This window comes from Thermothelomyces thermophilus, chromosome 1, assembly GCF_000226095.1.
Source record: "Thermothelomyces thermophilus ATCC 42464 chromosome 1, complete sequence".
NCBI lineage: Eukaryota > Fungi > Ascomycota > Sordariomycetes > Sordariales > Chaetomiaceae > Thermothelomyces > Thermothelomyces thermophilus.
In genome coordinates this window covers 6,359,466-6,380,051 of record NC_016472.1, presented here as the reverse complement: position 1 = coordinate 6,380,051, position 20,586 = coordinate 6,359,466, and the positions used below count along the sequence as shown (strand labels likewise).

The window sequence follows — 20,586 nt, the reverse complement described above, 5'->3', positions numbered from 1 at the left end:
TGTGGCATAGGACGGACGGGCCCCATATTGAGTACACCACACACGCATGGATTACATCCGGGGAAAATTAACCTCAGATTGAGTGTCTCCCTGCAAGCTGTATGGTATGCCGGCGAGTCCCCAAAAAGTTGCAAGACTGCTCAACTCGGAATACACTGCAGTGCATCCATCATCGACGGGCCAGGTAAAATTGGCAAATCATCTCACCTGGCGCTCTGCCGTCCGCCTAGTGCTGGACTTTCAGATCCCTGATGTCCTCCAGCAATTACTTCAGGTCTTAGGCGTCAGGGCCGTCGCTGGTCTTCACCTTATCGTCATGATCCTCGACATCACGAGCGCCTGCCGCACCGTTCCTCACAGGCCGTGCTGCTACCCCTCTGTTCGGCACGTCCTCGAGGTTGGCCCCGGAGCCCTCTGCGTTATGGCGGACTTCGCCGGTATTGTCCTCGGCCTTACCCTTGGCCCGGTCGGTGTCCTTCGTCTGAACCCTCGCCTCACTCTTGTTATTACCGCGCACGCCTATGGCATCTTTCCGCGCTTCCGTCTCGTCCACCGCGTTGCAGCCCTCCTCCGTCACACCCCACCACGAATTGGACTCCTCGGCGGTGGCACCGCTATCGTTGTCCCCGAAGATTTTGACGACCGCGTTTTTGTACGCCGTTCCTTCCATAGCGACCTCCTGCATCCACTTGAGCACGGCCGACTGAGCCTCAATCAGCATGGTTTCAGTCTCCTTGGCTGGGCCCGCGCTGAAGACCGGGCAGCCGTACGAGGTGAACCCCGCCGTGTCAGGGCTGCCTTCGGGGCCGGCAACGGGAGTGTCGAGATGCGCGTGGTGGATGATATAGGCGCGGGCGCGCTGTGCTGAGTTAGTATCTTTTCCATCCCTGTAAAGGAAGGAAAAACATACCTCTGCCACGAACCTCTTGAAACCTTCACACTTGAATTTCTTAGAGCTGTAGCACCCTCCCAGCACCACCATACAGCTCAGCCTGTCGCCAGCGACTTCCCAAACCTCGTCATCGTCCAGGTAGTTAACTACTTCCTCCGCCGTATCGCCCACGGCAATGACATCCACTTTGGCCTTCTCATCGACCAGTTCCCCCCTCAAGGTAGCATCGAACACCCCTCTCACATGCTCCCCGGCCGTTCCGTTCCCCGCCACCTCGTTCACCTTCGGATCGTGATACCTCCCGAGGTGCACGGCGCTCGCCATCGGCACGCGGTGCCTGTCCACCGGCGTCAGCCCGCACCGGCCCTCGGGCCACCACCACAGCTCGCCGGCGTTGGCCAGCAGGACGCCCGGCGGCGATGGGTCAGCGGCCGAGGACGGCTGGGCGCGGAGCGCCGCGACGAGGCCCAGCACCGATCCCCGCGTGATGCCGCCCCTGCCGCCGATCACGCGGTGCGCGAGCACGCCGAGCGGCTGGCACGACTCGCCGAAGAGCAGCACCACGCGGCTTGCGGCGGCGAGGTCCGGGGTCGTGCGGATCGGGACGTGCGGGTCCGTGGGGGGCGTGCCGAGCGGGAGGGGGATGGTGGTGAAGTTTTGGGCGTCGAGGCGGGTGTGAATCTCTCTGCGGACCGCTTCTGTTGAGGGCTGTTAGTGGAATGAAGAGGGACTCCCGCGCGTGGGAATAGCAGAGAGGAAGGAATACGGTTGAAGGCGAAGCGCTGGCGCTCGTTCCAGCGCTCGTTCTTGGTCAGGTAGTACTTGAAGTAGTAGTCAGGGTTCTCGATGGAGCGGATCTCGTCGACGTCGTTGATAAAGTACCTTTGAAAGGAATCTTGATTAGCACAGCGAGTGGCTTCATTGTCAGTAATTAAGCGAAAACAGAGAACGTACCCAAGCTCTCTGAAGTCTGATGGGAAGACCGGGTCTGCTGGAAGACCCGACCAGCGTCGGCGAAACATGGCCAGCCAGTCAGTTCGACGACAACGTACTCGAGATCCGAAAGTTGCAATTTCCGTGTAGGAGGAGTAAAATAACCTGCGGCGGAATAACGAGCCAGGGACTGATGAGGATCCGGTAATCAGCAAGAACTTCAAGAAACCAGAAGCAAGTGCGCATATCGGCTCGGGTATACGCAGAAAGGTGCCGAGAGAGGAATGTATGTTTGCGGAAAAGCAGGATCAAGCCACTCAACAAGGAGTGGAATGCAAACGGGCAACGAGATTGCAAACATGTGCAGCACAAAAGCTGGGGCTTTGCTAAGTTTGTTGAGGGCCATTGATTGTGTTTCTTCTTGCAAGTCTGAGCAATTAATCGGAGAAATGGAAGAGAAGGCAGCTTTCGGGAAAGAACAACTAAGACAGGAAAACAAGACAACCGGAATTAAAGCGCTGCCATGGGATAGCAACTTGGTGTCGGCTTCTTTGAGTCCGCGAACCTTTCCATTGTTAACCACCACGCTAGCATCATATTATCAGTGTATATTGCTGCTACTTCAATACTCAACCATTTGACTCGACTTGGCGCCCTTTTCAAGGAGAATTACAATTTAAAGAACTCACTATGATAACCCCACGCGTGTCATGAAGTGGTCAACCTTTATTCACGGGTTCTGTTCTGTTCTCAGCTGAGAACTACCGGCTGTTATTACCGGGATTCGGCTGCTCATAGGCATAGGGCGTGAATATCATGCTTACCAGGGAGCCGTTGACTGACTGGCCGGAAGTAACTCAGGAAGAGCCCAGAAAATTGGGCAGACTATGCCTTCCATACATGGAAGCCTCCCCGGAGACATAGACAAGCAAGTTGCACCCCAGATGGAAGCTCCAGACATTGCACAAGATGTGAAACGCAAAAGCAACGCCGCAATTGCTGCTTCCAGCAATTGCACCTATATGTTGTATTTTGACACGAGCCGCTGCTGAGTTCAGATTAGATCACGCTGCCAAATTGCGACCTCTTCTCTCTACATCCAAAACAAAACTCAAGACTGCAACCAAGAACCACGCTTCTCGTCACCCAGAGGCAGTGAGTACCAGGGAGATGGTGAGGCTCATCTTCGATCAAGCTCGATGAGCTGATCATTCGAGCCAAAAATCTACTTGATCATAATAGCGCTAATCTGATGGTTTCGTGGATTCATGAAAAAAGAGAGTTACTAATTTTAATATAGTCAGGGGCAGGGGTAACTAGAGAACAAGAGAGAACGAGAGCAACCAACATATACAACTTCCTCTATTGTACACACCATCGCTCTTGTACGGATCACAACTGTACATACAGATGTTGCTGGTCTGTGCATATTGCAGCTGTCACTTGTGCACGGACTTCCTCCTCGGATGGCCAGTTGCTGGCGCGGACGAAATTCCCCTACACCGCCCGGCAGAATCGTGACATCGAACCACAACGCAAGACGTCCTCGCCGCAGAGCCAAAGACGACGACGCCCCAAGAGGCCGAGAACCTCTCCGTGCACAGGCAATTTCACGCCAGTCATTAGACGGACAATTGCAAAGATGTCTATGTTCAGGGCAAAGAAGCTCGACCTCGGGTGCTTCACCAACATCAGGGTCATCCGCGACCACTCGAAGCGAAAGGCCTTCGAGGCCGCCGAAGCGGAGAGGTAACGGGGCTCAATCTGAATTCGCGCGCCGACGCGGTACTTGAACGGACTGCTGACGTACATTTACCGCTCCACAGGCAAGCCCTCCGCTACATTGTCCGCAACACGACCCTTCCCGCTCGCACCCGCGCGACCGCGCAGCTGCAGCTGACGCAGATGCACTGCTACACGCGCCCGACCCAGATCCGGAACCGGTGTATCCTCGGCGGAAAGGGGAGGGGTATTTTCAGAGATTTCAAGATGTCAAGAGTGAGGAGACACCACATACGGAGGGGAGTTTTGACGAGCTAACAATTTGGCAGTACAACTTCCGGTTACAGGCGCTCGCTGGCAACTTGCCGGGCGTCAAGAAGGCCAGCTGGTAAGGGGGGCAGCGCCGTGCGGCATCAGAGCCAGCATCGGAGTCACGGGAAACGAGTCGCTCGGCCGAATCGAAGATATCAGGTTCGGATCAGCGGTGTGAGGCACGCATCGAGGTCCCTGATGTGTGTCGTGTACAATTCATGTTTACAGTAGTAGAGGCAAATGATTAAAGACCGTTCCCAAACGCCGTCCTGTCCAATGCAATACCGCGCGAATCCCGTCTATACCGCGAATGGTGTGTGAAACGCCATCCCCAAAGATGTTGAAAAGCCTTCCGACGGATAAGAATCACAGAGCCTTGCTACTCCCCCCCTCGGCCGCTACGGCCTGGCCAAGGTTCTCTGCCGCCATGGCCTTCTCGCCGGCCCGCTTCCGTAACACGTTCTCAATGAACGCCTCGCCGGCCTTGTAGGACGACCGGACGAGGGGACCGCTGGCGCAATACAGGAAGCCCATGTCCAGGGCGCGCTGCCTCCAGATCTCAAACTCCTCGGGCGTGACATAGCGCTCCACCTTGAGATGGCGCTTGGTGGGCCGCATGTACTGGCCAAAGGTGACGACGTCGACATCCACCTTCCTCAGCTCTGCCGAAGTGTTGTTAGTCAACGCTTTCAGGTCCTCGGAACGGGATCGAAAAAAAAAAAAAACCAAAACCTACCCCTCAGCGTCTCCCAGATCTCCTCCTCGGTCTCGCCCAGACCCAGCATGATGCTGGTCTTGGTGATGATCCCCTCCTTCCCCCTGACCTCCTTGACGTGCTCCAGCACCTTCAAGCTCTGCCTGAACGTGGCCCGCCGGTCCCTCACGTACGGGGTCAAGGCCTCGACGGTCTCGACGTTGTGCGCGTACACGTCCAGGCCGCTCTCGGCGACGATCCGGACCATGTCGAGATCGCCGGCAAAGTCGCCCGTCAGGGCCTCGACCAGCATGGTCGGCTTCTTGGCCTTGATCTTGCGGATCGTCTCGGCAAAGTGCCTGGCGCCGCCGTCGGGCAGGTCGTCGCGGTCGACGCTCGTCAGGACGACGTAGCCGAGCCCCCAGCGGGCGAGCGCCTCGGCCGTGTTCTCGGGCTCGTGCGGGTCCAGCGGCGGCGGCGTGCGGCTCGTCTTGACGGAGCAGAAGCGGCACCCGCGCGTGCACGTGTCGCCCATGAGCATGATGGTGGCCGTGGCGGCCGCCTTGCTGCTGCCGCCCCAGCACTCGCCGATGTTGGGGCAGCGCGCCTCCTCGCAGACCGTGTGCAGGCCCAGCCCGCGCAGGTCCGCCTTGATCTTGGCGAAGTTGGGGTTGGCCCCGGCCGAGGGGATCGGCGTCTTGAGCCAGTCGGGCAGCCGCGTGATGGTGCGCTTGCGCCCCTCGGGCCCGACGGTGGCGGTGCGCGGGGCGTAGGCCTCGCTGGGCGGGAGGGGCGCGGAGGGCGAGGTGGGGAGGAAGTCGCTGAAGGAGGCTAGGGTGGTGTTTTTGAAGTAGGTCGGGCGCGCGGGCTTGGTCGGGGCGGTGGTGGTGGGTTCGCTGCCAGCCGATGCCGGTCGTGCCGTCGGGTCCGAAGGGGACGGGATCGTGGCGTAAGTACGGGATGAGAAAACCGAAGATCGCGCCAGGGTGCGCCGGAGAGGCGCTTGTATCTTCTGGAGGGGTATCGGAGAGGCCATGGTTGCTGCTGTTGGATAGGATGAGCTCGGGGAGGTTGGCCGGAGCGAGCAACAAATCCCTACTATGACTGATGCCGGCTAAGAGCGGCGATGCGAACTGATTACACTAGAAAAAAAAGCGGCTCTTGGCGTCATCCTCTCAGATTTGTAGAGATAAGGGTAAGGGTTAGCTTAGGTACTCTCCCCTGATGCGACAGCGCTCTCTTGCCACTGCCACTCGAGGAGCCAGGGACTAATAAGTTAAAGAGCGAGGCGTATCTGTCCTGCGTATTACACACCGGAAGAGCGGAAGATCCAATGTCTGTCATCACTGATCCCTACATGGATCTACTGTGTAGGTGATTACTCGATACGAGCTCTTGTCCCGCAAATGGCAGCGTCTCCCACAAGCCGTTTCCGCTTACAACTCTGTGCCCGAGAGTGCAATCTTGCCAGTCACAGTGCTTGCAATAGCTTTAGTTATCCTGAGACCCCGCTGGAACGCAGGCGCCTTGGTCCAAAACAAAACAATGAACGCTACGGCGGCAAAATTGCGGGGACCCGAGGGCATGACTTGTTGGGGTTACTCGGTAAAGTCCTTCGTAATAAAGGGGTAAGATCTTAGTGCACAGTCTACCAAGTGGTGATGAAACCAGGCTGCGACAGAATGCCGCACCAGACTTGTTCACACCTCGACGAGAAAATCCGAGAACCCCGGAGAACTTGAGCATTCGGACTCGCCAGGACGGCCAAACACCACGGGCTGTTTTTGAGCAATGTTCAAATCCCAAGCAGGTTTTAGCGTCCTGGTGCAGATGCCGACGATGTGCACTCTGCCATTTGGGTTTCTCATTTAACCTCAGTCCCTAAGCGAGAAGAGTGCAGCTCATTGGAGATTGCTGATATTACGGAGTATTCATCACCAACAAATTCCATCTCTTCCAGAACAAAGCCTTGCATGCGCCTACTTGCTTGCTTTGATACGGACTGGCTCTTGGCAGAGTGGCTCGGCTGCCTGACAGGTGGCTCTGAGCCCTTCTAAGTGGTTGCTCCACTATCAGCTTACGGCTGAGTTCCCCATTAAATCTGTTAGCGGATACCTCGCACAATTCAGCGGGTATCTCGGTGGTTCGAGCGCCACCTGCCAGCGGCGTGTGCCCCCCGGTAACCCCCCTGGTCAGATGTATGGCTGGCGTGTCGCCTGAAGAAAACAGGTTCGTCAGTCATCGGCGCAGCCAACTCCTCCAGCAACCCGCTTCATTCCGCCATCTCTGCACCAATCTCGAGCACAGTTGCCATCACTTCCCAATAGCGCGCCGAATTCCTCACCAAACCGAGCATTTGCTCTTGCGATTCCTGCACACTGCGACTTTGATCCATCGATAGTCGTCGTCTGCGATTGTCAAAATGTCCACGTCGCCCTACGATCCTTACATCCCGAACAGCTCCAGCGGGCCCGGCGAGGGGGCTTCGGCGGGGAACTCGAGGTTCGAGGAGGCTAACAAGGTAGGTTGATTGTATTCGTGATACTTCCACAGTTGAAGGCGCGTGAGGATGGATGGGGGTTCGCAGCCGAAGCCCAAACGCCGAGCGACCGACGACATTGCCGTCGCCGACGTCATCGCCGTCTCCCACAGCCATGCGACAAACCATCCGCACGCTGCAGCATCTAATCAGTTGTTCAATCTGGGATTTGATGTCTCTGTTTGACAACTATCGTGCCATCCGCGACGTTCCGGTGACAGCCCGATGCACAAGATTTTGGTTTGCAGTGGCGGCAGTGGCTCCTGCCCGAGGAAGCTGAGCATCGTCGATGCTCTCCTCTTTGTCGCATCGGGTCACCTTTTCGAATCTTCATGCTTCATACTTTTTATGCCCGAGAGGACTGGGAATGTGTCGGCTGACCCTCTCGGTAGGAAATCCAAGCGGCCAAGCTTGAGCTTCAGAAGAATGCGGAGAGGCTCATGGACCGGAGGGAAAGAATCGAAGACCTACATGAACAGTCGAACAAGCTGGCCGATTCCGCCCAGACCTTCCGTCGCAGCGCCAACAGGGTCCGGAAGCAGATGTGGTGGAAGGTGAGCAGGATCCGTGATTTTTCCTGCCTCGTTTCGATCTATCTAACCGGTCCGCAGGATATGAAGATGCGTATTTGGCTCGGCATCGGCATTATTGTCCTCCTCGCGATCATCATCATTCCAGCAGGTTTGTGGTACCACTGTACGCCCCTTCCAAAACTCTCCCCGCTGACGAGATGCGTAGTCGTTACCTCGACGAAGAAATGATCCCAGCGATGACCGTGACGACTTTGAACTGGTTGTAAAGCAAGACGGAAAGGATATAAGCCGTGGATTGGCTCCCGCCGGGATGAATCGTGCTCGTTTGGAATTTTCATGTTTTGGGCCTTTGCTTTTTGATTTCGCGGTCTCGGGGCTGGTCGCGCAGACTAGCCGTGGGTCGCTTGGCGTTGCGTGGATCTCAGCATGGAGCAACACTGTCACTTCCAACGGAGGTAGCTGTACTTATGATGGGTCGAGGGAGCAGGTTCCCTTGGGCAATTAATCGAGATGGTGGTTATGATGAGCATTCACGACTCTTCTTAGTACCAGAAGGGGAAAGCAACGCGCTTCTGTACATGCTGTGCTAAACATAACCAGGACGCGCTTTTGGGGAGGGGGGGGGGGGTTCAGCGTGGGAACTGAGAAGTCCCGGCGGTTGAGGTGTACGGATTACATCCAATACATCCAATACTGATTAGTCTGGTGATCCAAAGGTTGCACGTCATTCATCGCGCATAGGTGGACCGAGATGCCCCGGGTTAGGTTCAGTGCGAGGGACGGATAACTGCAATTGGAAACGGGGAATATGTACACATTATGTCCTTTGGGACATGTTCCACCCAAGTCATAGATGGTTTCCTGACCTTCTCTCGCCGACACGCGAAGCCTTGGATGGCTGCCCGAGTTTAGCCCGACCAGCTCACCCACTACAGCAGCTGCGCTGCGTGCACTATATACTATATATCCTACTTGCTTTCAAGTACGGAATTCCTCAATACCTATGCGCGATTAACCTGTTTCCAGAAGAGAATGGCGTGGTTTTTTTATTGGGGTCAGTAGCTGATGGTTGGTTTGCTGCCATATCCAGGTTTGGTGCCGAAGTCGCTCCACAGCACCTGCAGGCACTAACAGGGGCTCGGCATGCTGGACCAGTCCCGTCCCCCCTCTGCGAAAGCGGTTTCGGTCAATTTTTTTTTCTTTGGTTGCCCCTCCACCACCGCTTGACCGACACTTGCCAGGCCCCTACATTCAAAAAAGCCTTGGGACGACCACCGACTCCGGCTTTACCTCCGGCCTCGACCTCGTGCCATTGACTCTCGGCAGGGCCTCCGCCGCTCCTCCGTCTCTGATCCCTTGGCTTCTCCGCCGTCAATGGTAGGTGGTCCGCTCGCTATTGACTCATCCGAGGTCCAGCTCCAGCCGAGTGCAAGGTAGCTCCGATTCGTCGCGAGGTTCACTGCTCCTCTGGAACATCTCCCCGGAAACCTCCTTCCCTCTCGGTCGCACACCGCTCGGGTTTCCTTAGCCAAACAGCTCGACTGTTCGAATTTCTCTTCAACCGACCGTCAGCTTCCCCACGATGCTTTCCGCTTGTGCTGTTGCCCTGAGGGCGGGCGCCCGCCGCAGCGTCCGCCGCCTGCCCCGGTCGCGCCTCGCCGCCGTGCCTGCTTCCCTTCATCGAGCGAGACCTTTCTCGTCTTCTGCCGCCCGATCCATCGACCTCAGCACCCGCGGCATGATCGTGCAGACGCTGTCGTCTGTGGGATCCAAGCGCGAAGTTCAGCAGTACCTCTCGCTCTTCACCTCCGTTTCGTCGCAGCGCTTCGCCGTCATCAAGGTCGGCGGTGCCATCCTGACCGACTACCTGGACGAGTTATGCTCTAGCTTGGCATTCCTCTACGCCGTCGGCCTCTATCCCGTCATCGTCCACGGGGCCGGGCCCCAGCTCAACACCCTGCTCGAGCAGGCCGGCGTCGAGCCTCAGTTTGAGGAAGGGATCCGGGTGACCGACTCCAAGACTCTGCGTGTCGCACGCGACCTGTTCCTCCAGGAGAACCTCAACCTGGTGAACAAGCTGGAGGAGAAGGGCGTGCACGCCCAGCCCCTGACGACCGGCATGTTCAGGGCAGACTATCTTGACAAGGACAAGTGGGGCTTTGTCGGAAAGATCACGAGCGTCAACAAGAAGCCCATCGAGACGGCCATCAACAATGGCTATCTTCCGATTCTCACCTCCATGGCCGAGACCGACGATGGCCAGATCCTCAATGTCAATGCCGACGTCGCTGCTGCCGAGCTGGCCCGGGCCCTGGAGCCCCTCAAGGTCGTCTACCTGTCCGAGAAGGGTGGTCTTTTCGACGCTGCGGGCCAGAGGATCTCGGCCATCAACCTGGACGAGGAGTATGACTACCTCATGTCGCAGTCATGGGTCAAGTACGGCACCCGGTTGAAGATCAAGGAGATCAAGGAGCTGCTGGATACCCTGCCTCGCGCTACCAGTGTCGCCATCATTCACCCTGGAGAGCTCCAGAAGGAACTGTTCACGGACTCCGGGGCCGGCACGCTCATCCGCCGCGGCAACAAGCTGCTCTCGGCTACCAGCCTGTCCGAGTTCAAGGACCTGGACGCCCTGAAGGAGGTGCTGATTCGCGACCGGGAGGGCCCCGATGCCCGGGCCACCGTTGACAAGTACCTCGACTTCCTCCAGGAAAACGACTTCAAGGCGTATTACGACGGGCCGATGAACGCCCTTGCCATCGTCTTGCCGGCGCGCAACGGGCGCCAGGCTACCCTTGCTACCCTGACTATCACCAAGTCTGGGTGGCTGACCAACGTCGCCGATAACATCTTCACGGCCCTCCGCAAGGAGCACCCCCAGCTTGTCTGGACCGTGAGGGAGGATGACGAGAACCTCGGGTGGTTCTTCGACAAGGCTGACGGCAGCATCACCCGGAACGGCAGTGTTATGTTCTGGTACGGGATCGAGAACGGCGAGGAGGTGGTGCAGTTGATGAAGGACTTCACGCAGCATGGCCGTGCCATGCTTGGCGACTCCAACCTCGAGTCGCGGTTGCAGCGCGCCGCCACGAAGCAGCGCGCCGCCACGAACGGGGCCAAGCCGGTAGCCCAGCAGGCCCGTGCCTATTCCACGCTCGCTCGCCGCCCCATCCTCTCGGCGCCAACCTCTGGCCAGACGGCTCGGAGGACCTACGTTACCCAGACCAACCCCAACCCCCCGATCGGCAAGAAGAACGCATCCAAGTCGCAGCCCGCCAGGGTGGCATTGATTGGCGCCCGCGGCTACACCGGCCAGGAGCTGATCCGCTTGCTCGACTCTCACCCGAACATGGATCTGCGCCATGTCTCCTCCCGCGAGCTTGCGGGCACCAAGCTCGAAGGGTACAACAAGCGAGACGTCATCTACGAGAATCTCAGCCCCGAAGACGTCCGGGATATGGAGCGGCGGGGCGAGATCGACTGTTGGGTCCTGGCTCTGCCGAACGGCGTCTGCAAGCCATTCGTCGAGGCCGTGTACGAGGGCCGCAAGGGCTCGGACCATAAGAGCGTCATCGTCGACTTGTCAGCAGACTACCGTTTCGACAACACCTGGACTTACGGTCTCCCCGAGCTCGTTTCTAGGGCGAACCTCACCCAGGCCACCCAGATCGCTAACCCCGGCTGCTACGCCACGGCTGCCCAGCTCGGTATCGCTCCCCTTGTCCCCCATCTCGGCGGCATGCCTCACGTGTTTGGCGTCTCCGGCTACTCGGGCGCGGGCACTAAGCCTTCTCCCAAGAACGACGTCAACCTGCTCACGGATAACATCATCCCGTACAGCCTGACGGGCCATATCCACGAGCGCGAGGTTAGCACGCAGCTCGGCGCGCAGGTGGCGTTTATCCCGCACGTCGCTGTCTGGTTCCGCGGCATCCACCACACCATCTCGATCCCGCTCAACAAGACCATGACGTCGCGCGACATCCGCCAGATCTATCAGGACCGCTATGCCGGCGAGAAGCTGGTCAAGGTGGTAGGCGAGGCGCCGCTGGTCAAGAACATCAGCGGCAAGCACGGCGTCGAGATTGGCGGGTTCGAGGTGGACAAGAGCGGGAAGCGTGTCGTCGTGTGCGCCACCATCGACAACCTGCTCAAGGGCGCCGCTACTCAATGTTTGCGTAAGTTCCTCCTGCTACCAATCCGCTCTCTCCATTGCGTACGGTATCGGTTGTGCTAATGCCAGGGAAATAGAAAACATGAACCTCGCCCTGGGTTACGCAGAGTACGAAGGTATTCCCGTCATGTAAAATGATCTTGCAAGAGAGTACATATGCGTTTCTTTGCTGGGGGCCGATCAGGGGCTTCGATACCACATCGGCACTCGTTAGCAGGTTCGTCTCTTGTTCCCTCCTATTCTGTTCATATGGTCGTTCTCTCTCCTTCCGGAGTTTTGGCGGGGAATATTTTTGTTTCGCAAAAATCGGGTTTCGGCTTCGGCTATGGGACAGACGATTCGGGTTTCGTCACTGAGTCGGTAGGTTTTGTATATAAGGGGAAGAGGAATCTCAAGGCCGGGGGGCCTTTTGCGTCGATCGTGTCTCTCCGTGGTTCAATTCTGCATTATATGGCGTCTCGTTGCCAAGCGGGTTGCGAAGTTCCCCGACCCTTGACTCCACTCACAGGAGCAAACTCTTGATGATGATGATGCAAGCTCAAGTTTAACCCACGCGATTTATTCGCCTCGTGTGTGTAGTCGAGCATGATTACAAGGTGCGGTGAGGCTTTCGTAGCGTGGCACCAGGCTGGGGGTGCAGAACCATCGCGTCTCTAGCTGCTCCCGCGACTATACTAAACCTACTCCGAGGTCGGACAATATTGGTAATCATTGAATACATCATTTACGTCGTCAAAAAAACATGGTTGAATGCGAGAGGCAAAATGGCGTTCAATGACACCAGCCCTAGGTATCGACGATAAGGGGCTACTGCAAAAACCTCACTGAGACTTCACAGCACCTTGGCATCGAACCGGATAATACGCGCTGCCCCTTTTCAGCGATGCTACGGAGTCAGGTCTCAAGGGACACTGAATGTACGACGGCGCCGACATCGAGCGGCTGTGGTTGTTTACGGCTTGACAAAGGTAACGACCGGGCAGATAGATGTCGTCCGAGTCCCCGCCGAGGCGGTCGTACCCTTGGCACGGAGCGACCAGAGGCCGCGAATAAATATTCTTAGAGATGGAACGCTTGGCACCCTGTGGATACCAGTTAGTGACAGCGACGGCTTGCTTTCATTCTTACCGGGTGGCGCCAGGTTTGAGATGCACTTTGAGCGCGTCTAGCCTACTCTGGCTGGCCCCAAGAAGTATGGCCGCACTGGGAGCACGTCTTTGCGTTCCTAGTGTAGGATAGAGTTAGCCCCGATTCCTTTCTTTGAAACACGCGTTGCCTTGTCTCGTGGGTATTATTATGTTTGTTCGAGATTTGCTCGAGATGCGCCTTTCCTCCCCTTTGCCCGGTGTCATCGCTCATCCCAGATCTAGTTATTTTTGTCCATGTCACGCTTTCAGAATCGCTTTCGCTTTTTCCCTGATTTTTTATTCTCCTTTCTTTCTTCTCTTTCGACCTTTTCTGTTTCTCTTTTTTTTTTTTTTACTTCTTTCCTTTTTTGTCTAATTAGTTTGTTTTTTTTCTTGTTCACCGTTCATTCTTTTTATAATCTTGCCCGGTGCACAGGTAAACATGGTTTCTGCGGCACCCTCCCATTACCACCTTTCAGCTTGTGACTTCCGCTCTTTGTAATCCTCCGTCCGATGTCAATTCGGAGCGGCAAGCTCTCCGAGCATGCTGAACTGCGCGCCAGCACCGACCCAGACAAACCGCTTGTCCGCGACCGAGTCGTGAGTGATGGGAGTCGCAACCTCGACTTCCTCTTGCTTGTGTCCAATCTGTTTCGTCAAGTTGAGGCCCCATGTGTAGATCTTCTCGTCGACCGTGACCGCAAGGCTGTGTTCGCTTGCGGCTGCCACGAAGCTGGCCGGGAACCCAGGGACAGCCGTCGGAACGCTGAGAAAGCTCGGCTTGCCCCGGGAGTCCAGAACGACGAATTGCGGTGGCAAGGCATCGATCTTGAGGCCTGTAGCGAACGAGTAGAGGCGGCCCCACGTCAGACACCGGCCGTCCTCCGTAACTGCGATGCTGTGGAAGTTGCCGCCCGTAATTTGTTTGATGCGCGGCAAGCCCTCCAAGCTCTGTACGAGACTCGGGACGGGCACGGTGATGGCAAAATCGTACTCCGATTCGTATTCGCCAGCATCGTCGACGACTCCGATCTGGCCCGCGTTATTGAAACCCCAGCCGAAAAGTCGACCGGCACGGTCGACAGCGAAGGAGTGATTGGAGCCGCTGCCAATCTCGACAATGTCCTTCAGCCCGGCGACCTTCTGCGGGATGAGTCCTTGCTTGTTCCAATCCACGACCCGGGAGGAGAAGCGGCGACCGAGCTGGCCATCAGTGCCCCGGCCCCAAGTGTACACGAAGCCATCGGCGGTCAGAGCCATGACATGATTGCTTCCGCAGCAAATCTTGATGATATTCTCGACCTGGTGTATGAGGACCGGGAGAGACTGTACCCGGACTGTTGGGGTGAATGACAGCTTCCCGTCCTCCGACTATCAAAGTATGTCAGTACAGCCGGCCGGCTTCAGGACCACGGCGGAATATTAGCGGCTTACCCTGAAAGTACCCCATCCGTACACACGACCGGTGCTGGTCAAGGCGAAGGTGGCATTGTCGGTGGCCGCCACTTGTGTGAAGATGGTATCTGACGGCACGGCACTCATGTCGACCGGTGTCGGGGTGGACTCTTTTGGGTTGAGCTCGCCCTCGTCCTCGCTATCGTCGTCGTCGTCGCGGTCGTCGTCGTCTATATCCACCAGCTTATCCTCCCACGCGGTGTCACGGCCAAGAGCGCCATGGTCGTTGACTCCCCAGGTCAGGATCTTGTTGTCCAGCGTGAGGGCGACGCCGTGCATGGCACCGAGCGAGACTTGGACAACACCGACGGGACCGGAGAGATACGGGTTCAGACGGGGTTTTGTCGCGTTCCCGGATTTGACCGAGGGTCCGAGGCCGAGCTCGCCGCCGCTGTTGGCGCCGAGGACATAGATGTTCAGAGGCTCGGTAGGTCTGCGGTTGAGGATGGGCGACGTGTTGCTAGGTCGCCGCCCTGCCGTCTGGCTCCGAGACGATGATGACGGCGCATGTTCGGCAGCTTGGGACTGGATAGGATCTCCGACAATAGCGCATGTTCTTCGTCGCTTTACTCGGCTCTCTGACACGGTGGTCGTGTCGGTCGCGTCGACCACGACGGTTGCGTTTGGCCGCTTTATGAGGACGTTTCTACGGCCCCTCGCAGCTGCACTCGGCTTGTCCAGTGCCATAACCCTCTCCGATCGGTAAAAAAGCAGTCCAAACGTGGTGACCAATGGTCGGAACAAGTATACAGTAATAGCTCTCAGACGGCAGAGATCATCATCTGTTACAGGGAATGACTGAAAAGTGTTGGTTGTGGGCTACTGAGAGGTGCCTGCTCATGGCTGCGCCTCCAACAGGCGGACAATTGCGCCACATTTAACTATTTCCCGTCTTTGTCCACGTTCTGGTGCTACCAAATACTTGTTTGCGTGGCCGGTTGCCGAAGTTTGGTACGAAACCTTCGGGTTGGGAACGGGAATGCGTTATATCACTTATACGGGGAAGTTACTACGGATACCTACGGGTGCCTCTACAGATTACAGTGCCGCCAAGGCAGTAAGTTACACGCATGGTGGGGACTGCGGTGTGTGGAGCTGTTGCTGCTTCCACACAGGTGCCTCCTGCTTACTGTAGTAAGTGAGGTATCCACGAACGGAAAGTCGCGGGAGAGTATGGATGGAGCCGGCACAGACCCATGGATTGCCGTGTGGGTTCGCCGCAGATGCCCCTCCTTCCCCTCCATGCCCCGAGCTCCTTGGGAAAATGTAATTGACGCTGTTGGTTGCCGAGACTCGTCGGATCACTGCACCTCCCCCGTTCAGCCTACCTTACCATCCTTACCTTTTTTTCCCTACTAGCCAATTGAGGAGCTTCTGGACGAGGCTCACCCTCTCGCTCTCGTCTGGTTCGAGAGTTCGATTGGAATCCCAGCTTACGCACAATCCCTAGGTCTCGACAAAATCGCCCAACCGGAACTTGGTCGTCCTTGGGATCGAGTCAGTCAGAGACGCCATTTGTACGCAACGCATCCGATACCGTAACGGTTGTCTAGATTGCCATCCCTCTCTCATCATCGCTGGAGCGGCCCAATACGAAATAAAAAGGCGCACATCATGATTGAAATTCCTCTGGATCACGGCTCGTTAGAGCACCTCCTCCCAGCCTCGTGGAAGTCCCAGGTCACCGCCTGGCTCGCCGAGGACACGCCCTCCTTCGACGTGGGGGGCTTCGTCGTTGGCGATCACCCACGCACGGCGACGCTCTGGGGCAAGTCATCCGGCATCCTCGCCGGCGTCCCCTTCTTCAACGAGGTGTTCGCCCAATGCGGGTGCACGGTCGAATGGCACGCCCGCGAGGGGTCGCACATCGAGTCGCACGGTGACAAGACGGCGCTGGCGACCGTCAAGGGCCCCGCGCGAGGCATCCTGGAGGGCGAGCGGGTGGCCCTCAACATCTTGGCGCGGTGCTCTGGCATTGCGACGATGAGCCGCAGGCTGCTGGTCAACCTGCGTAGCGCCGGCTGGCAGGGCACTCTGGCAGGCACGCGGAAGACGACGCCCGGCTTCCGGCTCGTGGAGAAGTACGGCATGCTGGTCGGCGGCGCCGATACTCATCGGATGGATCTGAGCACAATGACCATGCTCAAAGATAACCACGTGTGGAGCCGCGGGAGCATCACCCAGGCAGTCAAGGCTGCCAAGGCCGCGGGGGGATTCAGCTTGAAGGTCGAGGTCGAGGTACAAAGCGAGGAGGAGGCTGACGAGGCCATTGCCGCCGGCGCCGATATCGTCATGCTCGACAATTTCACCGGAGAAGGCGTCAAGGCCACGTCGCGGAGCCTCAAGGAGAAGTGGAAGGGGAAAAAGCAGTTCCTGCTCGAGGTCTCGGGGGGGCTGAGCGAGGATAATGCTGAACTCTACATCTGCAACGGTAAGCTCTCGCCACCAACCGTTCCCGTACGAGGGGAATTTTTGGCGGCGTGGATTGGCTGACGATGCTCGCAGATGTCGACATTCTCTCGACAAGCTCCATTCACCAGGGTGTACGCCACATCGACTTCTCTCTCAAGATCAATGTGTGAGAACAGGGACTGGCCAGGGAAAGTTTGGGGCCGATCAGCACGCAGGAAAGTCCACGAGCCTGATACACCCGGCAACCGGACAAAGAAAGAGGGATTATTATGCGCCCTACGTAACATGGGCTGCCCCTCGCTGTGGGTCAATAAAAGCAAAACACGAATCTCCGCTGTTTATGATTTGCAGAGCCTTGGCAGCTGTACTGTATAGTTGGTGAGCTGCATCGGCAACGGGCAATTCTGCCTTTTTCCCCTTGCTCACCGCTGCTTCCTGGCTGCATGCACCTGTAACATTGAGTAGTGTAGTGTAACCCCAGATTGCGGCATCGTGATCTGCGCACGTCTGACCGGACGCAGGGGTTGGTGACCAGGGACGCCCACGTGGCAACCAAGCGATCAGGCCTTGAGCGTAGTTACTGCATACAAGGCTTGAGGGTTTCGCCACATCGATTCGCCCTGGATGTATGTACATACATGTATGTACATACATACTGTACTCCGTACGCTACAGACCCCTGTAACTCCGTATTGTATGTACGTCGGCCAGTGGCACAGCACCGAGCTGACTGACTGGCAGCAGCCTTTAGCCTCCTTCGGTAAAACAAATTCTCGACCGTTATGACTCTCGCTGCAGCCGACGAGTTTCATGCTTCTTATATTTACTCGGGAGAATTCAAATCTTAGTAGTCACGGTTAATAAGAAGCATGCAGTGCTCGCTGTTTCCATGGCAATGCTCTGGGCGAAATGTTGACACTCAAGGGGTACATACTAAATTCTATCTACTGGGTTAGTCTGCTCATCGACTTAGCGATTGTATGTACGACAGAACGCCAGCCCCAGATTTCCCGGTCTGATGACAGAGGACAAGAGATGCTTTCTTTTCATTCCTAACTTCCTCACCCCAACCTTTCAGCCTCGGATTCTCGTTTCGGCAGGGGTGTCGCACTGTGGCTGCGGTGGGCGGCGCGGGCTCCCCTCCCCTTTTTTTTCCCCGGTCGTGCCTCGAAAGATCCCTGTTAATCTCCGCGCCTTTCCACGTGGCGAAGGATTCGCAACCCGGCCTGACAACCCCGGCATTGGCAGGTTTGACAGCAACTACTCAACCATAACGCCCAATAGCGGATGTGGGATGTGGGATGTGGGTGGGATGCAGGACCTTGTGCCAGCGAGCATGAAGCGTAGCCTATAAGTACGTACACCACTGTACAAGACTTATGACTGCCAAGCCCCTATCATCTCTCCCTCCCCTCTTGCAGCATGCCTGTGGTCTGAGACTTGAGAACACCGCTAGGTAGTCTTGTGATCTGGGAGATAGACTCCGTACTCGCACAAACACTGCCGCAAAGTGCAAGGGGTGTTTCGTACTATCAATACCGGATCCCGGGTGCTATACCCCCCCCCCCCCCCCCAACCAAGGCCCAGGTTGCTTTCACTGGTAGCGCTTCAGAGCCAAAACTACCAACTTCCCACCTAAGCAGGAGGAGTCTGCGGCACAGATTAGGTGTATTGGAGATGCTGGGCAATGAGTGTGCATACATACGTGTAGCATACGTGTAGTGTATACTCGCCGTCGGAGAGCCCCCTGAGTGTCCCTGCGATAGGTATGTACAGTATGCACACGTGTACATACGTACATTTTACACACGTGATATATTGGACGTGTAACAGAAGCTCCCTCTTTCTCCGAAAAACCCCCTGCAGTCTCACACCATGTCCAATGTCGCCATCTCAGGCTTGGCTTGCTCGGTAAGGACCGCGTGGCGGATGCCTTAGCCGCAGCTCTTGATCCAGATGGCCCAATGGGACCCTTGCGTTGCGCTGCTATCATTGCCCACCGCTCCTCACCTAAATCCCTGTCGCCATGTGGTTGACAAGGGGGGGCGAAGCGGAACGGGTGAGCAAGGACCGCCCCCCCCCCCCTTCTTTTTGCGCGCACACTCCTGTATACCTGGGGTCTCTCGGGGACTCGTAACTCTCTGTCCCAAGTGCGAGCGCCATCCCCCTCTCCCCCCGGCATGGAACTTCCCGCGGAGCAGGAGAAGCACGGCGCTGATCGTGTTCAAAAAAAGGGCTGGGGACGTGTCCGGACTTGAGGAGCCTAGCTTGCTACTCGCCTCTCTCCTTTAGTATTAATGAAGCTGGCCGCCCCGACATCCTGTTCCGCCCAACCACGCCGACGCCCATTGCGCATTTATTTGCCTCGCAGGAACCCCAAGCGTTTCTCGTGCCAAGGCTACTTACATCTTATTGTCCTGTTCTTTGCCGCCTCCTCCTGAACCCATCACCCAGTCCCAACCCGCACACACGCCAACCTCCTCAGTCAAACACGATGGACGCCCAGGATGCACAAGACTCCCAAGACTGGACCAGACTATTTGTCGAAGCGGCCCAGAGCGAGCGGCAGAAGCGGGAGGACCACACGACGGACGTGGCCGAGTCGATCCGGCAGCACACGGCAGCGGCCGAGGCCAAGATCGCGGCCGCCCTGGGCCCGGAACTCGACACGCTGCTCCCGAGTACCGACGGAAACCCCAGAGCGGCAGCACGGGGCTAACGGGGAGGCAGAATCTCCTTCGTGTGTATGATACGTTTGCGCGGGAGAGAACCGCGCAGTTATGTTGGCCACTCCGGGATGGAAGGGGAACCACACAGCGGACGTACCGAGGTAAGCTTTTCCGTAAGGGACCGATCCTGCCGTCACAGCTGTATCCGCTGACCGTTGTAGACTTCCCATGGCATGCGAGACCCGATCGAATGAGGTCTATCTGCGTCCATCAGTCACGGGTAGTTCTCGAGCCAGACGGGCCTGGAGCCTTGGAGTTGACCACCGCACGCTGTGAGGGTCGGAAATAATCAAGATGTTCGTCAGCGAGTACTCACTGGAAGAATAGAAGGAGCTCCCAAGAAAGAGGGCTGAAGAGGGGAGAGTGGAGAGGGGAAAGGGGACGCATGCTTACATATAAGTATGTCCATCTCTCTCCGGCTCTGGCTATATATTTCACCCCGTAGCTTTGTTAATGTAATATGATCAACCGATCCATTCCCGGAGCGTCTTCGTGGTGAGGAGCAACAAACACATGAACATGAACAGACCAAGTGGATGACCATCCCCTTTCCGATCAAAACTCCGTGGTATGTCTCAATCTCCTTGATCGAAGGAGAACTCGCAACTCGTACGCATACGCCCCGAGAACGAACCCTGAGCAGGTTGCAATACCGGGTGCTTTCTTCACGCAGTGTATGTCAGTCACTTGCTCTATGTAACCGCTGAGAAGTCATAATAATATCAACAACACCTCGGAGGGAGATATGCTTCCTCTCTCCCGTGATGATGATTGCTTGTTTCAAAGCTGGGATGAATGTGAGCCGCTGAAACAATAAGGGGTACTCGACCTTTTTGGGCGCAAGACTTTTTTCGCACCCTCGACTAACGAGCTGTCAACCCACCCCCCCCCCCCCCAAAAAAAAAAAAAAATTAAACACTTGCTCTTGGTCTGCATTGCACGGAAAGTTCAGCTTATCAAGCCGCCGATCTTTGCTTCACAGGCGATGACTGTGGGAGAGCTGGGCGGCTCGAGTTTCAGAAGTCCGGCGCCGTGTAGTGTGCAGAAACTGATCGTCACGCGCT

At 56.9% G+C, this 20,586-nt stretch overlaps 8 protein-coding genes across 8 annotated transcripts; 5 read left to right on the top strand and 3 right to left on the bottom strand.

Annotated features, from left to right (window-relative positions):
- Nucleotides 1-277: 277 nt before the first annotated feature.
- On the bottom strand, nt 278-1,914 carry MYCTH_2049706 (uncharacterized protein; the record flags this gene model as incomplete). The annotated part of the gene is made up of 5 exons (XM_003659847.1): nt 278-528; nt 580-859; nt 911-1,590; nt 1,659-1,774; nt 1,847-1,914. 5 exons carry the CDS (start codon nt 1,912-1,914, stop codon nt 278-280), a joined length of 1,395 nt encoding a protein of 464 aa, XP_003659895.1.
- Nucleotides 1,915-3,342: 1,428 nt separating this feature from the next.
- Nucleotides 3,343-4,054, top strand: MYCTH_2297437 (uncharacterized protein). Its single transcript, XM_003659846.1, has 3 exons — nt 3,343-3,574; nt 3,652-3,823; nt 3,877-4,054. The coding sequence occupies exons 1-3, from the start codon at nt 3,468-3,470 to the stop codon at nt 3,937-3,939; spliced, it is 342 nt and encodes a 113-aa protein (XP_003659894.1). The 5' UTR covers nt 3,343-3,467; the 3' UTR covers nt 3,940-4,054.
- A 28-nt stretch (nt 4,055-4,082) lies between these two features.
- MYCTH_2297436 (uncharacterized protein) lies at nt 4,083-5,722 on the bottom strand. The gene is made up of 3 exons (XM_003659845.1): nt 5,653-5,722; nt 4,596-5,597; nt 4,083-4,521 (listed from the first exon to the last, which is right to left on the bottom strand). Exons 2-3 carry the CDS (start codon nt 5,587-5,589, stop codon nt 4,226-4,228), a joined length of 1,290 nt encoding a protein of 429 aa, XP_003659893.1. The 5' UTR covers nt 5,590-5,597; nt 5,653-5,722; the 3' UTR covers nt 4,083-4,225.
- A 690-nt stretch (nt 5,723-6,412) lies between these two features.
- On the top strand, nt 6,413-8,212 carry MYCTH_64173 (uncharacterized protein). The gene is made up of 4 exons (XM_003659844.1): nt 6,413-7,074; nt 7,485-7,646; nt 7,704-7,773; nt 7,831-8,212. The coding sequence occupies exons 1-4, from the start codon at nt 6,976-6,978 to the stop codon at nt 7,851-7,853; spliced, it is 354 nt and encodes a 117-aa protein (XP_003659892.1). The 5' UTR covers nt 6,413-6,975; the 3' UTR covers nt 7,854-8,212.
- Nucleotides 8,213-9,074: 862 nt separating this feature from the next.
- Nucleotides 9,075-12,569, top strand: MYCTH_2297430 (uncharacterized protein). The gene is made up of 2 exons (XM_003659843.1): nt 9,075-11,803; nt 11,877-12,569. Exons 1-2 carry the CDS (start codon nt 9,208-9,210, stop codon nt 11,930-11,932), a joined length of 2,652 nt encoding a protein of 883 aa, XP_003659891.1. The 5' UTR covers nt 9,075-9,207; the 3' UTR covers nt 11,933-12,569.
- Nucleotides 12,570-13,324: 755 nt separating this feature from the next.
- MYCTH_2297426 (uncharacterized protein) lies at nt 13,325-15,104 on the bottom strand. The gene is made up of 2 exons (XM_003659842.1): nt 14,361-15,104; nt 13,325-14,297 (listed from the first exon to the last, which is right to left on the bottom strand). The coding sequence occupies exons 1-2, from the start codon at nt 15,066-15,068 to the stop codon at nt 13,443-13,445; spliced, it is 1,563 nt and encodes a 520-aa protein (XP_003659890.1). The 5' UTR covers nt 15,069-15,104; the 3' UTR covers nt 13,325-13,442.
- Nucleotides 15,105-15,552: 448 nt separating this feature from the next.
- Nucleotides 15,553-17,351, top strand: MYCTH_2297423 (uncharacterized protein). The gene is made up of 2 exons (XM_003659841.1): nt 15,553-16,812; nt 16,887-17,351. The coding sequence occupies exons 1-2, from the start codon at nt 15,996-15,998 to the stop codon at nt 16,961-16,963; spliced, it is 894 nt and encodes a 297-aa protein (XP_003659889.1). The 5' UTR covers nt 15,553-15,995; the 3' UTR covers nt 16,964-17,351.
- A 1,789-nt stretch (nt 17,352-19,140) lies between these two features.
- MYCTH_2297420 (uncharacterized protein) lies at nt 19,141-20,184 on the top strand. Its single transcript, XM_003659840.1, has 2 exons — nt 19,141-19,719; nt 19,916-20,184. The coding sequence occupies exon 1, from the start codon at nt 19,288-19,290 to the stop codon at nt 19,510-19,512; it is 225 nt and encodes a 74-aa protein (XP_003659888.1). The 5' UTR covers nt 19,141-19,287; the 3' UTR covers nt 19,513-19,719; nt 19,916-20,184.
- Nucleotides 20,185-20,586: the final 402 nt, after the last annotated feature.

Excerpts from the sequence above, each read along its gene's own strand:
- MYCTH_2297426 (XM_003659842.1), bottom strand. The coding sequence starts at position 15,068 with ATGGCACTGGACAAGCCGAGTGCAGCTGCGAGGGGCCGTAGAAACGTC. Across the intron at positions 14,298-14,360 it reads ACGGATGGGGTACTTTCAGG|TCGGAGGACGGGAAGCTGTC; the intron begins GTAAGCCGCTAA and ends ATACTTTGATAG.
- MYCTH_2297430 (XM_003659843.1), top strand. The coding sequence starts at position 9,208 with ATGCTTTCCGCTTGTGCTGTTGCCCTGAGGGCGGGCGCCCGCCGCAGC. Across the intron at positions 11,804-11,876 it reads CGCCGCTACTCAATGTTTGC|AAAACATGAACCTCGCCCTG; the intron begins GTAAGTTCCTCC and ends CCAGGGAAATAG.
- MYCTH_2297420 (XM_003659840.1), top strand. The coding sequence starts at position 19,288 with ATGGACGCCCAGGATGCACAAGACTCCCAAGACTGGACCAGACTATTT.
- MYCTH_2297423 (XM_003659841.1), top strand. The coding sequence starts at position 15,996 with ATGATTGAAATTCCTCTGGATCACGGCTCGTTAGAGCACCTCCTCCCA. Across the intron at positions 16,813-16,886 it reads TGAACTCTACATCTGCAACG|ATGTCGACATTCTCTCGACA; the intron begins GTAAGCTCTCGC and ends CGATGCTCGCAG.
- MYCTH_64173 (XM_003659844.1), top strand. The coding sequence starts at position 6,976 with ATGTCCACGTCGCCCTACGATCCTTACATCCCGAACAGCTCCAGCGGG. Across the intron at positions 7,075-7,484 it reads GGTTCGAGGAGGCTAACAAG|GAAATCCAAGCGGCCAAGCT; the intron begins GTAGGTTGATTG and ends CCCTCTCGGTAG. Across the intron at positions 7,647-7,703 it reads GGAAGCAGATGTGGTGGAAG|GATATGAAGATGCGTATTTG; the intron begins GTGAGCAGGATC and ends ACCGGTCCGCAG.
- MYCTH_2297436 (XM_003659845.1), bottom strand. The coding sequence starts at position 5,589 with ATGGCCTCTCCGATACCCCTCCAGAAGATACAAGCGCCTCTCCGGCGC. Across the intron at positions 4,522-4,595 it reads GATCTGGGAGACGCTGAGGG|AGCTGAGGAAGGTGGATGTC; the intron begins GTAGGTTTTGGT and ends ACACTTCGGCAG.
- MYCTH_2297437 (XM_003659846.1), top strand. The coding sequence starts at position 3,468 with ATGTCTATGTTCAGGGCAAAGAAGCTCGACCTCGGGTGCTTCACCAAC. Across the intron at positions 3,575-3,651 it reads GAGGCCGCCGAAGCGGAGAG|GCAAGCCCTCCGCTACATTG; the intron begins GTAACGGGGCTC and ends ACCGCTCCACAG. Across the intron at positions 3,824-3,876 it reads GAGATTTCAAGATGTCAAGA|TACAACTTCCGGTTACAGGC; the intron begins GTGAGGAGACAC and ends ACAATTTGGCAG.